Source organism: Lycorma delicatula, chromosome 3 (assembly GCF_047948215.1).
Source record: "Lycorma delicatula isolate Av1 chromosome 3, ASM4794821v1, whole genome shotgun sequence".
Taxonomy (NCBI): domain Eukaryota; kingdom Metazoa; phylum Arthropoda; class Insecta; order Hemiptera; family Fulgoridae; genus Lycorma; species Lycorma delicatula.
The window spans coordinates 15,731,437-15,753,700 of NC_134457.1; the positions used below are offsets into that span (position 1 = coordinate 15,731,437).

General features: G+C 31.3%; 1 protein-coding gene across 3 annotated transcripts in view; it reads left to right on the forward strand.

Moving 5' to 3' along the window:
* The window catches only part of LOC142321401 (rifampicin phosphotransferase-like), an 82,060-nt gene that overhangs the window by 8,984 nt on the left and 50,812 nt on the right, over nucleotides 1-22,264 (forward strand). For all 3 annotated transcript variants that reach the window (XM_075359446.1, XM_075359445.1, XM_075359444.1), the window contains exons 7-12: nucleotides 1,592-1,777; nucleotides 5,786-5,889; nucleotides 16,205-16,337; nucleotides 19,257-19,425; nucleotides 20,419-20,561; nucleotides 21,405-21,647. In XM_075359446.1, coding sequence (XP_075215561.1) covers nucleotides 1,592-1,777; nucleotides 5,786-5,889; nucleotides 16,205-16,337; nucleotides 19,257-19,425; nucleotides 20,419-20,561; nucleotides 21,405-21,647 — 978 coding nt within the window. The remainder of the gene's footprint in view (nucleotides 1-1,591; nucleotides 1,778-5,785; nucleotides 5,890-16,204; nucleotides 16,338-19,256; nucleotides 19,426-20,418; nucleotides 20,562-21,404; nucleotides 21,648-22,264) is intronic.

The following is a 22,264-nucleotide window of genomic DNA, read 5'->3' on the forward strand; positions in this document are numbered from 1 at the left end:
GTTCAAATTTAAGTAACCTTAGCAGGTGTATTCATAATAGAATAATTAAGATTTGCTTACTAGATCTGTATGCTATTGATTCAAAAACAAAGGTAGATTAATCATCAAAAACTTAAGAAAAAGAAGTTATTCATGAGTGATTAATTTCAATAACAATCAGTTTTTTTTAATTTTACTGTCATTATTATATATTTACAAAGATATGATTGCTGCTTTAAGTTTTGTAACCTATTTCGTGCTTTTGAATCTGTGTAAAACACACTTCTGCACTTGAGTAATCTTGTTTGTGTAATGCATACTGTCTCATAGGAGTTGAGATCAGATTCAGTCTATATCCGTAAGGTGTTATCCTTTATTTACTGATTTTTGAGCAGGATTGAAAACTGTTATTTCTTTTTTATACCAGTTTTATCTAAAAAATTTTGCTTCTATACTCTAAGCCACTCTCTGAACTCCTTTGTTCTATTTGTGTTGTTTTCATTAACCAATTAAAATTTTCTTCTGAGAAAGATTAACTAAGAAAAAGCAATGTTGTAGTGTCATGGAAATTTGTACTTGTATTGGTAGTACGTAATCAGTACGCAACAGGGTTTGAGCTAGGTTCAGTAGCATCAGATTATTAAAGTTACAGTTAACTTATTAGTGATAACACCCGTCACTGTTTTTACTAAGTATCTATGGTTAGTAAGTATCTACATTTTTGGTTTAGAATATATTAGAAGTAATGAATCAATATATGAGTTTCTATACTATATGTGTTTATCTTGCTTGCTTTGTAAATCTATTAGTTATTTATCTGTACATTAAATTCTGTAAAGTTCTACTTGGCTGATGTTTTAATCTTGTTAGTGAATATGTCTACGCAGAAAAGGTGAATTTATATTCCTAATCGTTAACTTTTGAACTAGTACAACCTCTTCAGTACTGTTTGGGATTTATGTAACTGCTGATTGTGGTAACACTAGTGAGATTAAAGTCAATCCAGCTTTCAGTATGATAATGTACATGCAAACACACACACACACATACACACACACACACAGAACACTTTTTTAATGTTTCAAACAAATCATTTACTGTTTCTTTTTTTTTTTTATGCTATCAATATCATTTTTATTTTTAGGAAAGTTTTGTGAATGAAAGTTAGTTTTCATTTTTTGTTTTATTACTGTAACAGTATTGAGTATTAAATATTTACCGTTAGTAGAATAATATCTTATTTACTGAAAACATTTTAAAGAAGTTAAATTCCAAATGAGAATTGAAGAATTAACACACAAGAGTACACATTTAATGCTACATAATGACAGACTAAGTATGTTTAAACCCTGCCCCAACACTTCAGATGTTACTCTGAGGGATATTAGTTAAGGTGATTAACTCAGCACTTGGTCTTTTTTTTATATTGATTCTGTAGTCAAAATATATAAATTTAATCTAAAAGTTTATTTTGTAATAGATATTGTCGTTAAGAAAGAGTTTTAGTGTGAATTGCACATACAGAAATGTGGTTGATAATTTATAAAAATACAAAAATTTGTTTTTTATGTATATATATATATATAATATGTTATGTAGTATTTTTCTGTAGAAATGAGGAAGAGGATGGCTACGAACAATGGGGTTCAATCATTGGAAGAATAATTATTGGGTCTGAGGAGTATAATAATATGCATTTGATGAGTTTGAGGCAAAGGTACTGGGGACCTAGAAAATTGTTAACTATTATTGGATTTTCAATGAGTGGGACTATGTTTAGCTTATCACAAAACAAGAGGTTAGTAAACAACGTTATACATAAATATATGTAAAACTTCATTAATGAGAACACATTAACAAGGACAAATATTTTAATACATAAATTAATGCTAAAAAAGTATCAAATTTTTTAAATACAATTTTTATTTTTGTAAATGTATAGGTAAGCTATTAATAAATTAATCTTCAACCAGGAATTAAAAAAGTTGGCATTTCATTGAGAACTGCTTGAGTAATACATGATGAAATATGGGGACAATTGTTGCAACTCCTGCAGTTGTAATATGTGTAGCATCATTTGTTTTTTGCAGGCAAAAGAAACATCTGCAGACAAGATCCACTGTCGCCTATGTTTAGTTTACTATACTGATGTAATGAGTAATGGTTCTGAGAAAATGATCCAGGAAATTCAGGGAAGGGTGAACTAGTGTGCACGATGAGGAAGGAAGAGGGTGACATTCCATTTTGAGTGATGAACTTGTTGAAAAATTGGCCATGTCGTTCATGATAAATGCTGCTTCACAATTACTGAATTTAGTGAAAATTTTCCTTATACTCTTAGAGTGGGTTTTCTGATGTTAATTTATAAAAAATATTTTGCTCTGATTTGTGCATAATATTATATTGTGTAGAATACTTTAACAATGGATATTAGTAGTAGAACTTCATGGATTAAAAACAAAAAACTGTCCTAAGATTTGCTTAGATGGATCAAGGCAATCTATGATAAAACCTTCATCAGAGCAGCAACACAAAATTCATAATCAATTATAAAATAAAAAATATAATTTGCAGAAGTCCCATGAAAGTACATCAAAAAATAGTAAATCAAATGTGTAACAATACTAAATAAATAAAATAATTTCAATATAAACAACAATTCAAAAGTTGTTAATGGAAGTTATTTGAGCACATTTTTATGTACTAATTGCTATTATTATGTATTAATTACTATTTATATTTTTATGTTCTAATTGCTTTTATGTACTAGAGTTGCAGAAAATTCAGTTTTTTTTTTATTTTTTTAATTATTATTGGTTAAAATCTCACTGACAGTAGTATTGTTTTTGTAAAATAAAATTATTATGTTATTTAAATGAATTGGTGGGATTATCTTTTAAATCGGTTGGTAATTTATTAAATATGGCAATGGAAGAATAATAATGTCCTTGTAAGTTGAACTCTTGTATTAAGTTATATGAAAACAGTTCTACTGTCTGATTCAGTAAATCTAGTAATTATGCCTAAAAAATAAATTAATTTTACTTTTTGTTACACATTTATAAATATAAATTTGTAATTAAAAAATTTTAATTTAGTAAAATCTTGTATAATTTATGTTAAGCACCAGGTCCATTCTGAAAGCCCGTTTTTGTACCTTGAAACTCATTCATACTTTTTTAGAAAGCCCCCATGAATTGATATTATTTTTCACAATAATAATTATGCTAATGAATAGGATTGTAAAATTATTTACTTTGTAAGGAATGCCAATATTGTATTCTAACTACATAAGCACCTATTTACAAGAGGATAAATCATCAACAATTAAAATGTATCTGTTGGTTTAAAAATGAACTATAACTGGATTTAAAAAAGCAAAACTTGATGGATTTTTTTTGTTGAAATTAATTAAAAAGTATTTTTTTCAAAAACAAAAATTATTTTTAAATCATAAAATATTATTATATTTTTTATAATTTACCCTTGAAAAGAATTTCAGATTAACATTTGCATTAAGGGAAAAAAGGAAGAAAATGTATAAATTAAATTATGAATAGAAAAAAAATCAAAACCTACTATATATTTGTGAACACTTACTGAAATTCTTAAGAATTAAATCAAGATTATGTCATAACCCACTTAACATTAGCTAAAAAGTTTTGGAAAATATCAGAAATATACAAAAGAATATTTTTTTTTTAAATTCATTAAATTGATAACAATTTTGAGAATTTGCTGTATCTATTAAAATGTTAAATAACAGAACATTTAATCAAACAGTGTATAATTATCTGTTTTCCTATTCAAAAAACACAACTTCTTCATTCAAAAAATAAAATTTATTGTAAATATAATTAAGTTGCAGTCACTAATTTCTCTTATCAAAATAACTAATACTACCTCCATTTCTATTAATCATTTCACACAATAGAATATGAAAGTCATATTTTTTTTTTTAATTTTGAGACCAGAACAGAAGTAAAATATAAGTAATTATTACTTTAATAACTGTTTTATTCTTTTAGAAAATTGTAATCAGAACAGTAATTCTAAATAAAAAATTTGATTTAGTACCTTGATTTTTACTAAAATACCAAATTTTTTCTACAGTATTACTAATTTATATTTTGTACAACCAGTAAAATTATTTTTAATTAGTAATGAATCCAAGGAAGATAAAAAAACATAGAATAATAAAGAACAAAGAGTTTGTATCAAATATTGTGTTAAACTTGGTAAGACATGAACTTATAAAAATGCTGGAATAAGCGTTTAACAGACATGCATTAAGTTTTACACAAATCTGCAACTGGTTTCTTCCTTTTATATGTGGATAAAATCTATCTATGACAAAAATTCTAGTCTTTCTTCTAGTATAAATAGCAGTTAGAAGCATGTACAAGATTTTCATGTGAAAGGCCCTGTGGTAGGCTATATCCTTTCTTATGAAAATCTTCAGGAAATAAAATTTTATGCTTTATTTCTGAAGTTCTAATCTGTTGAACTTAATCCATGACCCAATGAGATGAAGATGATAAGTATGACATGTAAATGAGATGTAGTTTTGTACAAACCCAGGTCAACCATTCCTCAGATGAGATGTGAGGTAATTGAATCTCAACCACCAAAGTACACTGGCACCCATCTTCTTGTATTCAAATTCATATAAAAGTAACTTACCTTTATTAGGATTTGAATTAGGAACTAAAACCAACATAAAATGTAGTATTATTTGAAAGATTAATTTTTATTATTCTCATAAACAATAAAAATTCATGAAAGAGATTCAAGCTAGTAATAATTTTTCACATTTCCCTGTCCGTATAATTGAAGATATAAAAGTATCACTATCATTTAATTTAAATGCAATAATTACACTACTTATCTCATTTTTAACCGCTCATCAGAACCAGATTTTTAAAATTACTAGAGTATGAGAAAGTTTTAAGGTGTATTTTTTTAATGATTTTGGAAAATTTTGTTTTTATACCTGCATGATTATGTGCTGATGTTAGAATGTAGATAATTATAAAAGACTCAGGTCCATTAGCCTAGAATTATGTTAAATATTTTATTGTAAATTTTAATTTTCTAATGATAAAATCACTTACTAACATAGCTATACTATCAAGGTAAATAGATTTATTCTCAATGTATTACTGAAACCAATTTTTTCAAAGGGAGTGAATCTTTGTACTTAACTTCCCTTGGTTGCAGACATGTTTAAGAACAGTAGAAGAATAGTCCTTTATACTTATGACATGTAAAATATGAGACTTTTCTCTTGTTAGCATATGTGAAAATAACATTTTAATGAGTAGAAATATATAGATGTTTACATCTACTTTTTTTTTTAAAGAAATTCTCTTTTGCTGGAGAGTCTTGTTCTCTTCTGTGAATTATTAAGTATTAAAATTCATCAGAAGAGTCTGGTTAATGACAATCTCAAAAAAAAAAATGGCTTAATATTTGAAATAAACAAAGGTAGATATGAAAAGATTTGACCTAATCTGATGTTTTTATCATAATAAATATGAAAATATGAAGTTTAATGTAAAGCTAAAATGTATGCTAGTGATGCAAGTAGCCTTATGGTTAAATAATGTCAAATACCGATTTGTTGTAATAATAATCTGTTATAATAATAAAGTGTGTATTCGTTTTTTGTTAGTCTTCATACTCTGTAAGACCATAAATTATTGTTTTATTTGTATTTGTCACTATAAAAGTAATTTTTAGAATAATCTTTCTTTTATGTTTTGTTTTATTGAAAATACAAGTGGTCTTATATTTATTTTTTTAGTGAAAGTATTGGTCGTGTCAGATTTCCTAAAGGAGATACTAGAAACATTACAAGTAATTGTGAGTTAATATCGTTTCCTGAAAGCTTAAAATTTAAAATATCAGGTACTTTAAAAAAATATTATATTCTTTTAGATACATTTATTTATGTATTTTAAAAATTCCTTTGACTCCACTGGTATATTTTTATGTCGAATCTGACCGTTATCATTTAATATTATGTTGTTTTTCAGCTACATTAGATGTTCTTACTTCACAGCAATTAATGATAGTGAAAAATTTACTTGTGCTTTTAAAACATTATGTGTTTATATTTAATAAATTTAAGGGTGATATCATTGGCTTCACAAAATTTTAACAGTTGAAAAAGTTATTTTATTTATTGTGATTAATATCTACATATTAATAAGGGCACTAGGAAAGTTTTGCAATACAACTTTTTTTTTTCACTAAAAAATAAAGTTATTTTCTTATTATTTAAAATTATTAAATAGTTATTCAAGTAAACATTAAGTATTAAGGTATTATTAGTATATATATAAAATAATACAACTTAAATAACTTAATAAATATAACTTATAATTCTAATAATTTCTTAATATATAAAAACTTTTTTTTGAAAATTCAAACAATTAATTAACGTATTGACCACTGTGCTAATAAAATGTAATATTAAATGAAATTAATATGTTAATTATATTAGAATTAATATGGTAAGTTTAACTTATCTACATATTGTATTTTGGTGGTTTAAATTTCATTTAATATTAAATTTATATATATATATATACACGACGGTAAGTCAATTATTATCCGCAATGTAGTTATAAATTTTATTGTAATAGGAAATTTACATAAAAATCATTTTTCAACATAGTCCCCTTGTATTTCAACACATTTGGTCCATCGTTGCACAAGCTTCCTGATGCCCCTTAAAAGAGGGTTTTCGGTTGAGCTGCGAGCCAGGAATGCATCGCTTCTTTATATATTTTTATATATATTTTTTTTTGTTTTGTCTGAGGTAAATCGGCAGCCCCTTAATGCCTCTTTGAGTGAACCAAACAAGTGGTCGTCAGAAGGGGCAAGATCAGGACTATACGGAGGATGAGCCAGTACTTCAAAGTTGAATTTCTGGAGCGTTTCAGCATTGTGGGCAGCAATATGTGGACGAGCATTGTCGTGCAACAACGCAACACCTTTTGACAGCAGTCCTCGGCGTTTGCTTCGAATTGCAGGCTTCAGCTTGGTAATAAGCATCTCATTGTAACGCGCGTTGTTTATTGTCGTGCCCCTTTCCTCATAATGTTCCAGTCCTGGACCTTGTGAGTCCCAAAAAACCGTAAGCATCAGTTTTCTTGCGGACGGTTGGGTCTTGAACTTTTTTTTGCAGGGAGAATTTGGATGTTTCCATTCAATACTCTGCCGTTTACTCTCCGGCTCGTAATGATGGATCCATGTTTTGTCACCGGTGATGATTCTATTTAAGAAGATGTCCCATTCGTTACCATAGCGATCCAAATGTTTTTGGTAGATGTCCAAGCGCGTTTGTTTATGCGACTGTGTGAGTTGTTTTGGGACCCATCTTGCACAGACTTTATGAAACCCAAGTCTGTTGTGGGTGATTTTGTTGGCAGAACCGTGACTAATTTGCAGACGATGTGCCACTCGTCTGTCTAAGAAAACCATGTCACGTGCACACTCAATGTTTTCCTCATTTGTGGTGGTAAACAGTCGTTCGGCTCTTTCGTCGTGCGTAACACTTGTGTGACCATTTTTGAGTTTTTCAATCCATTCGTAGACACTTCGTTGCGGCAACACACTGTACCCGTATTGTACCAAAAGTCTTCGATGAATTTCGGTCTCTGATACACCTTCCGATCACAAAAAACGGATCAATGAACGTTGCTTTTCTTTGGTGCAAACAGAAAGCGGAGCAGTCATGGTTAAAGGCAGGATAACATAAACAAAAATATAACTAAATTGCGGATAATAATTGACTTACCCTCGTATTTATATATACATATATATTAAAGACAAAAGTATAACACAGTTTTCCATCAACAGTACAGAATTCAATAATGCCTCTTACCTTTACCTATTGTTTTTCCATTTTAAGAGCGCTTTCGTATAGTACTGTATAAGTGGCTGGCCACATGAAATATTTTAATTTGACTACATGTTTTATAATATGTGACAATTTTTATGTTTTTGAGTTTAATGTGGGGTTATTAAAAGCTTTTATTAATTGATGATGAGGGAACCCCTCAAAAGCACTCTTAAAATGGAAAAACAGTAATCATAAGGTAAGAGGCATTATTGAATTCTGTTCTGTTGGTGGAAAACTGTGTTATATATTTGTCTTTGAAATAATAGATGCAGAGGAAAATATGGACAAATCCAATACCAGAAAAAGTATTGATTTTCGCTAAGTTAATATATATAAAGTTATTTTTTTGTTAAAAATAACATTTTTAAGTAAAATTAAAATTTTTTAATTTTGAAATTAATCCTTCAAAATAATTTCCATCACATATTATATTCATCAATATCCTTCGAAACCAAACCAGTCCTCAAAAAACACCCTTCCATGTTTAGTCAGAGATCTTTTGGGATCCAGACTACCATTCAATATAACTCAGATCCCATGATGTACTGTTTTAATGAACACATCTACAAGTAGCATTGCCTCTAACCATTCGGGTGGTCATGCCAGGCTCGGCTATGCTGTTCCTAGCAGCACTACCCAAACAGCCAGGGGTCAGTCTTATAATCTTGCCTTGCCACTAGTTAGGAAACCCTCAAGAGAGGCCCCCTCACTAGGGCTACGGTCTTTTAGGATCCCCTACTACCTCCCAAGGAGTCCCTGTTCACTCGGTGGAATGCCGAAGCATTCCACCCCTTCTGAACAGGACTGTATACCCGGCCCTACTCTACTGGCACAGTTGGTTCTATGAGAATTCCTCATCTTCTACTTTTTCCAATATTTCTTCTTTATTATTCTTCCAATCACTCCACTTATTATCATCCAGTCTCTTTTCCTGTGTAGCATAGCTGCAACTGTACTATATGGGGTCACCTCTAATACTTGCACTACCATCAAGTCCCTTTCTTCCTCCCATCTTGGGCACTGGAAGATTGTATGCTCTACTGTATCACATGCTGTATAGTAGACACACATCTGGCCATCTTCTCTTCCTCTTACACAGGTAGCTGTTGAAGCTACCATGCCCAGACAAGAATCAGCTTGAATGTTAATTCTCCTTGCTTCTGCCATAGCCAAGGCCTAATATCAGGTATTAGTCTCTTTGTCCATTAGCCAACCTTCACCCTGGACCATCTAGTTTGCCATTTCTCAATCAACTCCCTTCTCGCCATACTCTTTGGCACTCCTTTATCTCTCTTCACCCTCTCCTTCACCATAATTCCATTGGGAGGAGCAATGAGTTCATCAATACCGCTTCAGTGGAAACTGTCTGGTATGCATCTGCCACCCTGATATTCAGTTGTCTTTGCAGGCCCTCAAGCGTCCAAACAACTACTTTCATACAAAGTGCCCTTCTTCATATGGGTATGGCATACAGCACAACAGACCAAACAACAGCCACAAGCATCCTCCTCTTGGATGAGCTCGGCCTACCAACCCTGGTCATGAGTCTAGAGACAGCTGACACAGTTTTACGAGCGTTGTCAACTGTCTCCATAATATGTGACTGGAAAGTTCTTTTATTATCCAGCCATACCCTGAGATATTTGGCCTTACTGACTAGCTCTATTTCCACACCTTTGACAAGCAGCCTAATGGAAGCAAGTTGTCTCCTACCTGCCATTACCAATAACTTTGTCTTCTCTGCCACTAAGCTCAGGCCCCTGCAAGACAACCAGCTATCAAACAGTGAGATTGCTTTGTTCCCTTTCCTTGTTATCTCATCCTGTGATCTGGTCCAACTACCAAGTAGACATCATCTACGAATCCAGTCTCAGAGAACCCTCAAGGATGTACCTCGAGGATGCCATCATATGCTAGGTTCCACTGAATCTGACTGAGTACCAACCCCTCCGGCACATCACACTCCATCTTCACTTCAACCTCCTATTCTTTGGCATGCTCAACAATCGCTCTATCCATGAAATAGTCCTGTAGACCTCTTACAGGGTACGAGCTAATTTTCCTCTTATCTAATTCTTCCTTAATGCATTCAAACAGTAGTGAGTTGAATGCATTCTTTACATCCTACAACACTACTGCCAGAATGGCCCTCATCCTCCATGAACCAGCAGCCGCATTATCTACTACTCTCTTCCCTTTTACAGAGTAAAAAAAAAAAACTACTATCAAGTACACCCATCCCCAACACTCCTCTTCAGTCTCACCAAGAAGCACCTCTGAGTATCCTTTCTCTGCTACCAGTTGACCCCTCTGCAGTTTATACTGTTTAGCCAGTCTTCTTATTGTTGTTGCCCTGTCTAGTATCTTCCTTCCAAAACTCGACTTTCCATCTTTACCTAGGTCATGTATTACTAAAATGACCTCACCCCAAACCTCAAAAATAGACTCCCCCAGTCACTTCTTCAATACAAGCTCTGGGAGGTCCTCCTCCAGCTACGACAGAATTTGCCTGTTCTGCACACAAACTGTTTGTGTGGCAGCATCAACCTGATCTCCACTCCTTGTGCATATCCCTGCTTCCCCACATTCTAGAGCAATCTGCACTGATGCCAACAATTTCTTTTTTTTTTATTTCCTTTTTCATAGAGTTTAAATCTACAGTAAACTTCTGCAGCCTTAGCACCTCTCTCTGTACAACTCCGAGGTACCTTCCTGATCACTCCTGCAATCCACATCATGCCCCTCATGCAACCCTCTTGCGTTTCTGCATTCGATCCAACGATACCGAATGCTTGAGGGGGGAGGGGGCTTTACCATGACCCTCACTGCCTGCTGTCAATAACAAAGAAGTCACTCTCACCTTTACTTCCAATATTACTACCAACCTCCATAGTAGGTCTAATAGGAGACCTAGGCAGATGTTTTCCCGGTCTGAAACCTTCCTTTTCACTCTCCATACCAGTATTAAAAAGAATACTCAGTACTAAAGTTCACTCAGTACTAAAAAGTAAAACATGAAAATATAATAAAAACAACAGAAAAAAAAATAATCAATACAATAATATAAATAATGGAGTAAAATAAAGTATAAAATAGGAATATAAATAAAATATAAAAGCAAACAAATAGTTTATAATAAGAAAATAAACATTAACAGTACAATAAAAACAACTCTCAAACAGCTGTTCATCGATCAATATCCCAACCCCATAGGGGAAGACACCTTAAACTCAGCTCTTGCCTTCACTGTAGGCCTCATCTGGACATCTTGAATGTCTTACATCACTGCCCTCTGAACTAGCTAACTGATTTCGCGGCAGCACGAACCCCACGCCTAGTTCTATTTTGCTGAGGCACTTTCTTGTAAATGTCTCATAGATTCGAGGCAAATTGAAAAACAACATATCACAAAAAATGTTGTTCGTAACAACGAATTTTAGTCCAAGTTCCCTTAGTGAACTCAACTTCAGTTCATACCCCACACTTGGTTAATTTACGGACTCAAGGGAAAGGCACTCACAGATTAACAGTTTAACTGCCAAATCTGGCAGACTTACTTAAGTTAACCTATAAAACTCGACCGTGTGAGAACTAGCTCACACCAAATCTAGCAGCCAGTCCTAGGTTTACCTGTAAAAGCACCTTTACACGGGAACACAACAGCTGACTGAAAACTTCTATTTCCCACCAAACTGGTAGACGTTAACAAAGGATTTTCACTTGAACAAGTATTTGCCCAACAGGACAACACAAAAAAAAGTAAAAAAAAACACTCATGCACACTTCCTTCTTGCATCACTCAAATCTAACCATACAATTGTATTGATCTTTCACGCATACAATTAACACCGCTAACATGCACTAACTTAACAAAAACACCAAACTATGCAAAAGTAACAGGAGCAAGTACATACATGCCTACTTGCTCCACCACAAGTTACACAACTCCTTAATCTGAGATCTGGACACACTCATCATCCCAAGTCCTTAGAAAGTCATCATCACTCATAACATGCCTTCCTTTCAGTCTGCACATCACCTGGGGGAACAGTGTGAAATCACATGGAGTGAGGTCAGGACTGTAGGGAGAGTACTCTGACAGTTTTATTCCAGTGCTGGCCAAATGCTTGAAGCAAACTTTAGAGCGGTATGCTGGAGCATTGTCTTGGTGAAGAAACTGTGTGCCCAACCTTGAGTTTGGCTGCAGCTTCTTTAGAGCTTCTGCAACTTCAGGTAGGCTTTCCTCACTATACCACTTCCTTGTATCTGTCTTCTGAGTTTCCAAAAAATTTGTATTTTTTAGTGTGAATCTCTCACACTAAAAGATACAGTCAACATTCTCTTCTTCACTGGTCTGGATTTTAGAACAGCCATGTTTGTTCTTAGCCTTGGTTGGGACATTATAATAGTACAGCCATGTTTCATCAACTGTCACAATACTGTTCGCGTAGGGAGATTTCAAACTTTTTCAGCATTTCATGGCACCATGAAACATGACATGCTATCAGATTGTCAATCAAGTTATGCTGTGCCCAAAGGATACAAGCTTTCTAACTTGAAAGTGATCTTGGAGAATAGCATTAATGCTCAAGATTCCTTTATTTGGTGGTAGGTCACATGCTTGTCTGTCTGAACATTTTTCATGCTGCAGCAGTAATTCCCTCAGTCACAGATGAAGACAGTCAACCTGACTTTGGAGCATCCTAAGGCTAAAATTTCCTCTTTCAAACTCTCCATACCACCTAAATATTGTTGTACAATGAAAACAGTCCTCTCCAAGTACAAGAATCATTTCCTCTGAACAGATCAACATGTGGAAAATTTACCCATGTGCAAAATTGTAGCCCAAAATTGTCAGGTATTTAGTTTGCGACCATGATAACAGCATTAAAGCTGACAGTTACTTAAATATTGTTGTACAATAAGGACAATTCTATCCATGTGTAGGAGTAATTTCCTGTAAACATTGATCAATAAATAAATCATGTGCAAAATTGTAGCACAATTCAGTTTTTGGCCATGAGGATGCATCACACTACCTCTTTTCATTAACACAGCTGAAAAGAAAATGACACTGAAACACTGACTAGAGCAGTTAAAGAACAGGTTGGAACCTGTCTAAACGCGCTCTAACTTGTAACTGCCTATAATGATCCATTCCAGCATATTGTACATGTTTTAGATATGGAAATATAAAATTTGCAGATATTTAATTCATTTCTGTGTTTTATATTGTTAATCAGAATAAAATGCATTTGTTTATATATATATTTCACTGAAAATATTACCTAATTTTTTAAATTCCAGGTATATCACATGGCTCATTATTTTTCATAGGTTCTGCTCAAAACAATGCTACTATTTCATGGCAGAATCTACCTAAACTGATGTTTTTTTTTATGTACATTGCTTAAAATATCTTATTTTCATGATATTCTAATAACATGTGAAAGTAAAGCAAACAGATGATCATCAAAATTTTTATTTTATTTTTTATGAATGATATAAGAATAATGAACTAAGTCCCTAACATATGAGGGTCATTTAAATATAAACCGGAATTTTGCCATGCAGATTGAGGAAGAGTAGTGAATGTGGTGGGGTGCTGCAGGTAGTTAGTTGGATATGTGTGGAGGAGAGCAACTGGCCAGCCGCACCTATACGTCATGTTCCCATGTCTCTAGCATAATGTCTGAGCAGGAGGTACAATCACCCATTGTGCAACAAATTTTAATTTGATTTCTCGTCAATGAAGATGTCAAATCCTCTGAAATTTTGACCCGATTCTAGGTACAGTTCAAAGATTCTACCTCAAGTGCTTAATTGGGCCAATGAATTTTGAAGTAGCTGTGATGTAGTGGAGTACGAAAATCATGAGTGTCTTCCATGGACATTGTCAATGATAACATTCAGGCCGCTTGTGACCTAGTGGAAGGTGATCGCCAAATAACTGTCACTGAAATTGCATCAAAGGTGGACATAAGTGTTGGGAGCGTGCATATAATGTTGTCAGACACTCTTCTTCTTCTTTTTTTGTTTAGCTTCTGGAACCACCATGAGGTATTACTTCAGAGGATGAATGAGGATGAAATGTATGAATGCAAATTAAGTGTAGTCTTGTACAGTCTCAGGTCAACCAATCCTGAGATGTGTGGTTATTTGAAACCCAACCACCAAAGAACTCTGGTATCCATGATCTAGTATTCAAATCCATATAAAAGTAAATGCCTTTACTAAAATTTGAACCTTATAACTCTTGACTTCAAAATTAGCTGATTTACATTGACAAGTTTACCACTTGACCAACCCAGTGGGGTTGTCAGACACTCTTGGATATAGCAAAGTGTTGGCGAGTTGGGTTCCATGGGTTCCACATTTCACACTGAGGCACACTGAAGGAAAGGCATTTATTGACCACAATATGGTTTACTACAAAATTTGGGTTCATCACTACACTCTGGAAAGCAAGAAAACAAGTATGGAATGGAGGAAAAGTGGGAAGGCCCACTGACCAAGGCCAAAAAGCGCTTGTTAGCTGGAAAAGTTCTGGCAACTGTGTTTTGGAACTCAAAAGGTGTGCTGCTGATTGATTTCCTGCACGAATGAAGGCTGGTAAAAGCAACATACGACTGCCAGTTGTTTGATGACGTCAGGGCTGTTTATTGCAGCAAACAATGCTCGCAACTGATTCGCGATGTCCTCCTTCTCCACACACAATAATGCACAGCAGGTCAAACTTGAGTAAAATTCATTCGACACCTCTTGAATACCCACCACACAGTTTATAATTGTCACTCTGTGATTTCCACATGTTTGGTTTGCTGAAAGAAGGTTTAGGAAGGGAAAGATTTGAAGACAATACCGCAGTTGAGCGTTATGCGTGCAATTGGTTGTTGGGTTGGCAAATTTTTGATGAGGGGATCAGTACTATCGGACTTATTAGGACTGTAGTTATGGTTAGACCAATGGAATATTGCCATTTTACACTGTCTTCATTAACAAAGGGTCCAAAATCACCTTGATCACATAGTGAAGTTTGGGTGGTTAGTGTGGTAGTACCAATTATTGTTAGTGTTTAGGTGAATTATACCACATTCTCTTTTTTTATGTTTACTACTCAGGTTTTATAAAATTATGCAGGTTTTAATAAAATTATTAGATACCTGTTCATAGAGTGAGGTAACATTATGACCAACTGTAACATAATGTAACCAGTTTGCATTATGACTAACTCTATTTACTTGTAACTTAATACAACCTCCAAAAGATTCATGAAACTATAAATAAATTTTTATTCTGCTTGGTACGTAAAAATAAATTACATCAGCCTAAGATAAATCTATATAAATAAAAATGTAAATGTTCATTTGTTCAAAATCTTAAATCTCCAAAAGTTCTTCACTAATTGCTTTGAAATTTTGAGAACGTTGCATTCGAATATGAGCGTGTTTTTATATACCTACTATTGACATATTTAAGATGTCACACCTTCAACAGGGAAAAACATGTTCTTTTTGAAAAACAGTATTATCTGTTGGATAGCACAAGCTATACTAAATATTTTACAATTCCATTTCAGTGTTTCCGATATGTGTGCCCACTATAGACTAAAAAAACTACTAGATCGATTTACGCATGTGGAAAAAGGGAGAAAGGGAAAAATCAAAAAGGTAAAAAGGGATGGAGGGGAAAATGAAAAAAGAAAATGGGAAAAACAGGAAAAATGAAATGGAAAGGGGAAGGATACAAATGAAAGGGGGAAAAGGTATAAGGGAAAGAGAAATAGGGGAAGGAACAGAAAAGGGGAGGGGAAAATGGGAAAGGAATTATTGTAAAAATGGAAATGGAAGAAAAGGAAAGTAGGGTAGGGGAAAAGGAAAAAGGGAAAGGTTAATTTTTGTAAAGTTTTGTAATGCTATTTTTGTAATGTTTTATCAAACTTTCAATTTTGTTCATTTAATGTATATATATATACTCAAATCTAGCAGTAGTGAAGCATTGCTGGGTCTGCTAGTTATAAATATAAAAATAAATTATAAGATTACAAATTATAGGAGTAAAGTCCATGTTAATTATATAAAAACATGTGAAATGATATTAGGGTAAATATATTAAATATAAAGTCATTAAATTTTAAGAACAGCAGGACAATCACTGAGTGAATAAGTGCTATTGAAATTTAATTTCACAGACTGCATTCCTTAGTGTTGCATAAATATCTAACAATCTTATTTATTTGTTTAAAAATGGACATGATAATATAATAAAAATTATGATAATTAAGCCTAACGGTTTATTTTTCATCTTTTTCAGGTAAAAATAATTTTGATTTCAGTGTTAAATATGATCATGAAACAAACTTACATTCAAAAAATTTGTGCCTTATTTCTTTTGATGGATTCTTAAATCTAGAAACAGTGGAAGGATTGGTTCAAGTTTGGGATAGGTTTGTCTGTGTTTAGTTTTTATGTAGTTTTTTTTATTTTATTATTATTAGAGCAGTAGAAATATTATTTTGCATGATATATGAGAATGATAAAAAAATATTTAATTTTTCCAGTAAAAGAAAATATCAGTTTGAACATCAAAATGAAATAAATAATACAATATTTTTTTAAACATAACAAATATCTAAAATTAAGGTTACAATTTTATTCTTTGAAATTATGGAGAGTTTGGTTCTCAATTTCTCCCATATTATCACCTTATTAATTTTTTGTTTTTTTTTTTCATTATAAACTGCTGTTGGTGGGTTTTATGCATTATAGTTGACCCTCTTCTTACGAAGCACAATTTCTTTTTTAAATTGTGAGGGGCTTGAAGTTAACTTTCATTTTACATTTTCTTTTCAGTTAAAGCTAATAATTTTCAATTATTAATTCCCCCAGTAATTTTTGCCTTTTGGTTTTGATAGAAAGTTATTGAAATACTCTTGGAAGTGTACATGCACACACTCTTCATAAATAAAAAAACACTGATAAACATAATTTTTGTTTCCTAACATGCAATACATGATTTTAATTTGTTTTTTGATGCTGAAAATGAATATGAACTCAGAATATTTCTATCACTCACCATTTTTGAAAAATTTTTACATTTTAATTAAAGGATTTTTTTAATTTTCCAACGTATAGTTAACATTTTAAGCTCCTATATTGTATTTCATTAGCTCATTTTTTTATTATTTAACTTTGTTAACATAATTTGTATGCTATAAATAAACAAAACTAGACAAAGAATTAAATCATATCATAGTCACATATTATGACATAATATCTAATACTGAAGAGTGAGCCTTCATGGACAAGATTAATCACATCTGTGCAGATCAAAACATGTAGCTGAAAACACACCTGTGTTGTTTGTATTAAGCAGTGGATTTAGGAATGAATTGATTTTGTTCAGTTTTATTCCTGTCTTAGGTTTGTTAACAGTGCATTGTCATAATGCCTTGAAATTGTGTAAACGATGTGGATGCCTTTTGTTATGTATGTGGTGAGTTTACTATAAAATCATTTGTACTTTCAGTGTAAAATTGGTGATCAAGATAAAGTGTGCATTAATTGTCCTGTATATTTAAGAGGGTGGTTGAAAGATACACAGAAGGTTTTGCCATTTAGTGTACCTACGGTTTGGCATGAATCAAAGGATAATGTAACCAATTGTTTAACAAGTGTGTCTGGAATTTCTAAAAAATCTAAACATACTGTAAAATATCCTTCATTGCAATCTGCAGTCAGGCCTGTACCTCACAGTGAAATTATTCCAGTTCTTGAGCCACCTGTGAGTGTATGTTTTGAAAGTAGCAATGAAGAATCAGGCAGTACTGAAGAAGGCAACAATAATTTTGATTTTGAATTATCTCCTAATAAGCCACATTTTATATCACAGGTGAATTAAATGACTTGGTAAGGGATTTAAATTTATCAAAAAATCAAGCTGAACTGTTAGGATGAAGACTACAAGGTTGGAATTTACTTCAAAAAAATACAAAAATGTTGGGCTTTCGAAGCCAACAAAAGGAACTTTCTTAGTACTTTACTGATGAAAATAATTTGGTTTATTGCACAAATATTGATGAGCTTATGTTGCAGTTAGGACAAATTCATAAATTTGAGGATTGGTGCCTCTTCATAGATTTGTCCAAGTATAGTTTAAAAGTGAGGCACTTTTTTTTAAATCCAACAACATTTTTTTAAATCGGACAATTACCACGATATTGTTAATCAACTTCTTACTTCATACAGAGCTATGAGATGTAATATGTCTTTAAAAATACATTTTCACCACTCACATCCGGATTTTTTCCTGGACAATCTCAGAGATGTAAGTGATGAACACATTAACGTTTCCACCAAGGGATTTCGGCGATGAAAAGCCACTATAAAGAAAATTGGAATACTAACGTGCTAGCCGATTACTGTTGCACATTAATTCGGGATGTGCCTGAGGCTATTTATAAAAGAAAAGCATCAGTGAAATCAATCACAGGTATGGCCATGCAAAATTATAAATTTTACAGATTTTAACTACATTTTCCTTTAATTTTTTTTTTAAGTTAATTTAATTAAAACTAAGGGTGATACAAAAATTTTACTTACAGATCTGTAATGTATGCAAAAAAACAATTCAAGAAATGGTATCACACTTAGAGAAACATTAAAAAAATTGTTCTTTGTCTATCAGTGAAATCAGGGGAGGGATATTGAGTTATTTTAGTGACTTTATTGTTTTACAAAATACATTTGGAAAAAAAAACAGTTTTTGTATAACAAAAATTTGAAATTACAAAAAACTTTTCATTTTGGGGATTCCTATACTAAAAAGAAAATTAATTTTTAACAAAATATTCTGTAAATGGTGATAATGAATGTAAAAAAAAGAAGTTTTTAAAATCATTTAAAAAAATACAAAGATACAGTCAGTTTTAAATAAACAAAGTTGATATTTCTAGGAAGGGGGACCAGAATTATAAGACTAAATACAGCTCAAGATACAAACATACATACGCACAAACAAAAATCTTGACAAAAATAGTATTTTGGTCTTGGAAGTATTGGAATAGAACTTTTTTTCACAAATTATTTACAATTCATTTAATTCTGATTTTTCTGTTAAAAAAATTTCATGTCTTCCTAAGGTACAAAACTTAAAAAAAGATTTTTAGATTTTTTTATTGGTCAATATTCTTTCCTGTTATTGCTATAGCAGAATATATCATTATAACCGGGAAAATAAAAAAATGGAAACTTATTTTTTAATAGTTATTTAATTATTAGAAAGGTCATACCGTAAACTATTATATTTTCACGCAATATTAATGTACTACTCAACACTAAATTAAAAAAAAATTGTATTTTTTCAGTCATGCATGTGCTAATGATGCTCAGAAAACTGTAGAAGAAAATGTTAACTATGATACTCAGGTATTACTTCTTAAATTGGACTCACCACATTGTAAAAATACATTTCTAGTTGGGGGAAAAGCTGCTTCTCTTGCAGTGCTCAGTACTTTAGTAAATCCATCTTGTAAGGTATTTATGGAATTTTTTAATTTATTTTTGTATAGTCAAGAAATCATATCTTATTTTTTGTTTAGTTTTATTGGATGAATTTCCTTGTTCAGTATTGCATTTTTCTTTGTTTGCATATAATATATGAACATTGTTCATGAATATGTTCTTATAGAAGAACATATTATGTTCTTATAGAAGAAATCCAGCCTGTGTGTAGTGTATTATATATAAATTGTGAATCATGGTTTCATACACACAGTTAACTATTTGTGCAAATGTATATATTGATTTTCTTTATACAGGCTAGTGTACAAATTTGATACAGTTATTTATCTACAACTATAATCATAGGATATGAGTGAGTTTGTGTTTGTGTGTGCGTGCGCGTGGATGTGTGACATCCCAACATCAACATTTTTAGCTTGCATTTATTTTAGGGCATTGTCCCTATGATCAATGCTTTGAAATACTTTTTTCTGTATATTGTTTTAAAATATTTTTTAAATTTCTTTAGAACAAATTTTATTGAGTAGTTTTTTATATTTAAATATAAAAAATAGGTAAATGGAATGTTGATAGGCAGTGGAATGTTGGAATTTTTATAATTCTGTTATAAAAGATCTTTAAATTTAAAAGAAACAACAAAAATCATTTCCTATCTCAGTTTGGCAGGGCCATTTACATTCTAAATATGTTATTCTATCAACTGTTTGTGCATTATATATACACAACAGTCTGCTATCCATGTGTATGATAGTGAGTCATAATGTTAATAAATTAAAACATATTAATTGTATAAGTCAATTTTTTTCTAAATAATTTACTGTCACATTTGAAAATCCAGGTATTGTGCAGTGTGCATCCCAAGTTATATCTATACATGTGTATAATTAGTATTAAACAGTTTAAAATTCAGTTTTAGGTAAAATTAAATTACTATAAAATAACCTGTTACCTGATTGACATAATAAAAATATATTCTCATAAGATTATTTTTTGTCTTATTTCAAGCCAAAAGCAGTTGTACCTCAAGGATTTTGCTTAACAAAAATGGCTATGGATCTACAAATTCAGTCTTCAAGAGAACTAAAAGCTGCTGTTAGAACTTTCATGCAAGAAGCTCATTTACTGGATCTTACTCAGACTTGCAATAGGTATTAAAATTATTTATTAATATTTTATCAGTCATGAAAGTATTCTGAAATAAAATCTTAAAATCTAAAAGATAAATAAATTAAAATATATGTGTTTTAACAGAATAGACTGATTATATTTATTTGCATTAATAATGTGGACAATTTATGAGTGGGAAAAATTATTGGACACTTAAAAGTGTTTTCACATCATTTGATATAAAAGCAAGAGAACTCAGTATGTAGGCAGTGTACATAATGTGAGCATTATACAGGCCTTTTCATGTTACTGATGAAATATTGTATAGTATGCAATCAGTACTTTTATTATGCACAGTGTTTTTTTCATTTATTGACAATACAGTTGGAATAACTCTTGATGCTGTGTATATTTCACTTCTTGCTACTTCATCAATTATTTAAAACTATTTAGTATTTTACTTCTAAATAGATTTCTGCTAAATCTTTAAAAAGAAGTCTAACATAAAGTAAAAACCACTTCAAACTGAGTTTTTATAACTTTCATCTTAAAAAAGAATTCTGAAGCCAGTTTTTAAAAACATTTTTAAATTTTGTTATGGATCACAAAATTCAAACTTATAACTTCTTGAACACACATTCTTTCATGAACTCACTTGGTTTTAATTTTTGAGGCTAAAATTGTTATTTGTGAATGATTTTAAGTAAATATGAAAAAATACATACATATATGAGATAAATGTGTTGTTTTTATACATTTATTTGATTGGTTTTAAAATAAATATGTTTTAATGAAATATTAATTAACTGCCTTTGAACTGGTGTTTTTTATTCATCATTTCTGATATTACTTCTTTCTTTTACTTATTTATTTGTTTTTTGTAGAATTCAAGAAGTATGGCTTAAAACTAAGGTATGTACTGAACTTCAGTATGTTATATCAGAGCATATTGAAATTAATGTACCATATGCCATCCGCTCATCTGGATTAACTGAAGATACTGCAAAATTATCATCAGCTGGACAGAATGCAACATTTCTTGCGTGTATTGGATTAGAAAGTATTTTACGAGCTATCCAAAAGTGCTGGGCATCATTGTACTCATTTCAGTCCGTTCAATATCGCAGGTGTATGATTTTACTTATTTTTAAACATTAGTTAAAATAGGTTATTTAAATACAAGAACTCTAATGTATGAAACATATGCTTTCATGGATGCATTATAATCTATTTACTGAAAATCTGTACCCAGTTTACCCAGTATTACCCTCATTTCATGTTATTAGAAGATCATAAAACTAAAAGTGATTGAACTATATTAACTAAAAAATTTAATGATAATTGTATATTGTATTTCATTAAATTATTCATAAGATTGCTGTAAGAAAATTCATAAAAAAAGATTGTTGACTATTATGTTGTAAACAATCTATTATACTTGTATTGCATGAATTATTATATAAATTCTTTTTATATAAAAAATGGTATTTTTATTTATAAAAAAATATCTGTTATAAAAAAAAATATTATCAATAATTATAATTAAAATTATTTTTATTTATGTATATTTTATATTACTTATTTACTATACTCGACATTTAGAAATTTTATAATGTAATGCAATACAATCAAGTCACAGGGAGAAATAAAAACTTTCTAGCCTATTTTAAGTGCCATTTTATCATTCCAAATTTTATTTAGCAATGGTTCAACCTCATTAAATAAAATGTAATCTAATATTTTT